Below are 4,447 nucleotides of genomic sequence, written 5' to 3'. Positions count from 1 at the left end.
GTTCATCCTATCTTGTCAACCACTATCCCACTGTTGTCAGGTGTTCAATGTTCATCTCATTTTTGAAAAGCTTCCATCTCATATTGAGGCATATACAGAAATAGCATTTGGACTAGCTCAGTCTGATTTTCTTCTCTAGCAATAACATGAAAATATCATGCAGTCCCTACAGGTCCTCCAGCGACATAGTAAAATTATTGTCTTTTGTCAAGTAATTTGGTCCAAGCATCAGCAACTGTGGGCTGGATCTATTCAATTTAAAAAAATGTTTGAGTTTCTTGTAAGGCTGCTGTGCATATAAATTTAAATTGTTTGAGTTTAATAAAAATAGTTATAATCTTTGTTAAAGAAAGTCTGGACATGTGTACGAGGTAAGTGAGCAACAAATTGCGTCGCAATACCTTGTTGAATAGCAAATCCTATCCTACGAAAGCATATTCAACCAAGCCTGCATTCATAATAATTTTATTCATGATTTTCTGCACCCTCTGAGAAACTTTAACAGAAAAAAAAATTACCAATATTTTATTGAAGACGGCTGGGCTTAATTTTGGTAAAAGAAAAAAATCAGTCCCTGCCAAGTTCCACTTGTGGCGATTCTCACACCAGAGCAAACAAAGCATCAACTGCCACATAACGTCCCACTTATGGCAAATCCAACACGAGATCAAACAAAACCTCAACGGCCACATAAGCAGGGTGCATTAAGAGATATGTACTATGAATGACTTGGTCAAAGCCTTAACACTATCTCGCTGCTCACAATGAATTCAGGGACCATTGCAGTGGGACAAAAGGCTAGAAGTCTATGCATTGGCATACTGAACCAAACGTGCCACAGATTGTCTTTTTCAGCATTTGTTTGGGCCTTACAGAGAAATAATTATTTTGGAGCAATATGAAGAGAGTAATCCAGAACAAATTTGTGAAAAGCTTTAAAGTGTAAAAAGAAACAGGTAAAATGCATGTGTGGCCATTTTACTGCTATCATTTGGAAGACCCCAGAAAGAGTTGGGCAAGCTGATAAGGGAAAACTTAGTTGTTTGTTCCTATGATCCTCCAGGTAACATCATTAATAATATGGATTTATGTTAAATCTAAGAACTGGCAGAATGGTTGTTCATTCTGGAATCAGCAGTACAGTTTTAGGCTTTAGTTGTATGCCTGTATTTATTACATACTGTATATGCTTTATTATTATTTAGCTTAGGCATCTTGCCAAATATATTTTGATTATATTGCCTAATGTTGGCATCGACTGTTAAAACTCAGTTTGAATGTGCTGTTCCTAGTAGATCTGATGACGAGTTTCTATGGAAAACACTAACAGGCTACAAATGACTTTTTCGAGTTTGGGGTCAGGTCTGTTAAGAGCAGAATTCTACCACAATTACAATTCTCCTTCCAAATCAGTATGTAAAACTGAAATCATAACTTAAATAGGTTACCCGAACATAGTTAAACAATAAGCAGTAATGTAGGCAATCGTCATACATCTACAAACATCTGTCCTTACAAACTCAAGTTGCATGGTGATAAGCTCAATATTCAGAAGATATCTCATTTATTAGCAACCAAATAGCTTAATTTGTATCATATATATTTGTCAAGCTGTCCTAGACAAAACTAGCTATCTTGAAAAGTTTAACAAAGTTTGCCTTAAAACCTTCATTTCTAAGATTCTACTGTAGGTGTTTTGTTGCTCCAGCAGGGATCATATCCAAGTTTTTTAGAATAGGTTTTCCCCTAACTAGGCCACACAAGTCATAACTATCAGGGTTGGTAGAGAATATTACTGATAATCAGAAACATACAAAAATCTTAATCCGAAGAGAATACTGTTGTCTGGATCTGGTAAGCTTTTGTGAAGAAGGCAGGCCAGCACAGGTATGTAGACATGATGCTGCTGATAGTTGAAGCTCCTATTAGCATGTTCATCACTACAATCTGTAGCTGGATAGCTTCTGTAGGAGAAGCTCCTCCCATTATCAGGCCAGTCATTGCACCGGGAAGTGATATGAGACCCACAGTTTTGGCATTGTCTAGCACTGGCGATAACGCTATCACCAGAGACCTTTTCACCTGCTGTAGTGTAGCTTGGCGAGGAGTTGCGCCAAGTGCCAATGCAGTTTCCACCTAAAATTCATATTCATTAAACTTTGTAATCAATCATACGAGATTAAACGAAGCTACTCCAGAGAAATTAGATTTTCTAATGTTAAGACTTACCAAGCTCATCTGTGTCCTGATGTCATCGCGGAGTCTTTTCATTGTAACACCAGTGACAGTCATTGAATTACCAACCATCATTCCTGCAACAGGAATGATATATCGCGGAGTAAAAGGGAAAACTTTGAGCAGAACTAGCAGAAACATTGTAACTGCAGTTCCAACCAGAATCGAGGCTCCTGCAACATACTTGCCTCTTGGCACATGTTTAGCACGCTGACCTGCTGTATACCCAGCAACAACAACCTGCCAACAAAAAGAGGCAACTCATCATCAAGACAAAGTACATCACATAAAATACCGCTAATTATCCTATTTATAGAAGGAACGCATAGTACATGTAGAATATAATATATGATCCTATCGGGGCCTTCCTCTAGACTGAGCTCGGATACTCGGATACAAATGTTGAGTAACTAGTCGCTCGCCTTCCTCTAACGGTACACTTAGTTCACTCCATAAAATTAACTTAAAGTAATGGAGAAGTTTGTTTATATTGTACAATCCTAATATCTAAGCAAGTAATCAAACGCATAGAGATGTGTTTAGTAAAGATTTGAAGTGTTACCATGAAAAGGTACGCCGCAAGTATCCAAACAGTGTTATCTTGAGTGAAAATAAACTCAAGAACAAAGCCAATGACAGAAAGCTGAAGAAAAGCTCTGAGAATGGAGTAAGCCATTTCAGCCTCAAGGCCCAGCTTCTGAAGATATGATAAGAAAAGAGATACCAGTACAACAGCAGTGGCGGCCACAGGCTTCACCATTCCCTTGAAGAAGTCAATCAACCATTCCCATTCCATTTTTATTGGGCTAAACTAATCACTAGAATTATGAGCCTCAAGAAGCAGTTTAGAAGAAGCAACACATGTTTATTGTATTTATGTATAGAAAAGGCCTGCCCTGCCCGGGTAGGCAAAAGAAGGGGGATGGTGAAGGGGAATGTTTATTGTCAGGCTGGCTGGCTTATATATATAACTATATAAGTATAATAGATAGAACAGTCATTTATGTAAGTGGAAGAGACTTTAGGTACCAAGAGCTTTGAATTACTTGGACAGAAAAACCCTGAATATATATATCTGTTTACATGTGGGAAAGGTTCTTTGTTCAGTCGCCTTTCAAATTCAAACAGAGCTTGCTTTGCTGCTAAAGAAAATAGGCTTCAACTCACCTTATAATAAGTCAATTATTATGGCTTCGTAATAAGATATTTACTTGACAGGTGAGATTCTAGTCATTGTTTGTTTTATCAAATAATATCGAAAAAATGAGATAGTGTATTCTACAAGACCTACACTTTTAACTAAACAGTCTTTTTGTTCCACTAAAGAATGATATAAAAACATTGATCATCTAAAAATAGAAAAAATTATAACCAAGAATCGCATAGAATGTTAGAATGTGATTATTGTTGAATAAGAATATGTTGGAATTTCAAGCATCATCTTGATAATTTTTAATGAGCATTATAACTAAGTTCGTATTCGAGTCCTTCAATCTCATTTATATATTTGTATTATAATTGATTACTAGTATATAACTCATACGATGAATGTTTATTTTTATCATTATATATTATAAAATATAATTTTGATATATTTTTATTGGGATTCGAACCTTATACCCTTAATATAATAATTTTACAATGCATTACGGTTATTTTTATCATTATATATTGTAAATTATAAATTTAATATATTACCGGTAGAATTTAAATATTATACTTTTTATCTAATAATTTTTAAGATTATATTTAACGGTTCTTATTAATTTGTTTTGACGGTTCTGAATTGAGTGATTAATAAATAACAATCAAATTTTTAATATTTCGTATTTAATATATGATATACATGTATAATGCTCAGCGGGGGACTGTGGACAAAGGGAAATATTGGCAATAGCCAACTTATGAATAATGTAATTCGGAATTTCAGAAAGATTCCAACGGTTGTAAGAGGCGTGACATGCACTTTGTAATTTTGTATTAACATTGTGCTTGAGGACGTGGAAGCACTAGATCCCACTGAGATTTGCACGGGGAGTGCTGAGTGCGTCACCAGTGCAGTGTCATTTCAGTTTTTTGGAAATCACCGCGTTCTTTTTCTATATTTATATGTTAAAATAATAATAATAATTAATAATAATAATGTTTCATCTTTCAATTCATTTCTATACATTTCAAAATTTACCAAAAATAGTAAAAATTTATTATAATA

General features: G+C 35.1%; 1 protein-coding gene across 1 annotated transcript; it reads right to left on the bottom strand.

The window, feature by feature from the left end:
• Positions 1-1,535: 1,535 nt before the first annotated feature.
• Positions 1,536-3,368, bottom strand: LOC141693112 (protein ALUMINUM SENSITIVE 3). Its single transcript, XM_074498118.1, has 3 exons — positions 2,798-3,368; positions 2,230-2,475; positions 1,536-2,136 (listed from the first exon to the last, which is right to left on the bottom strand). Exons 1-3 carry the CDS (start codon positions 3,029-3,031, stop codon positions 1,822-1,824), a joined length of 795 nt encoding a protein of 264 aa, XP_074354219.1. The 5' UTR covers positions 3,032-3,368; the 3' UTR covers positions 1,536-1,821.
• Positions 3,369-4,447: the final 1,079 nt, after the last annotated feature.

Source organism: Apium graveolens, chromosome 10 (genome assembly GCF_009905375.1).
Source record: "Apium graveolens cultivar Ventura chromosome 10, ASM990537v1, whole genome shotgun sequence".
Taxonomy (NCBI): domain Eukaryota; kingdom Viridiplantae; phylum Streptophyta; class Magnoliopsida; order Apiales; family Apiaceae; genus Apium; species Apium graveolens.
This window is presented reverse-complemented; position numbering and strand designations above follow the sequence as displayed.

What these genes read in the sequence shown, in the direction of transcription:
- LOC141693112 (XM_074498118.1), bottom strand. Translation starts at nt 3,031, where the DNA reads ATGGAATGGGAATGGTTGATTGACTTCTTCAAGGGAATGGTGAAGCCT. An exon ending in TTGCGGCGTACCTTTTCATG is followed by an intron (nt 2,476 to 2,797) that starts GTAACACTTCAA and finishes TTTTGTTGGCAG; the next exon opens with GTTGTTGTTGCTGGGTATAC. An exon ending in TCAGGACACAGATGAGCTTG is followed by an intron (nt 2,137 to 2,229) that starts GTAAGTCTTAAC and finishes TATGAATTTTAG; the next exon opens with GTGGAAACTGCATTGGCACT.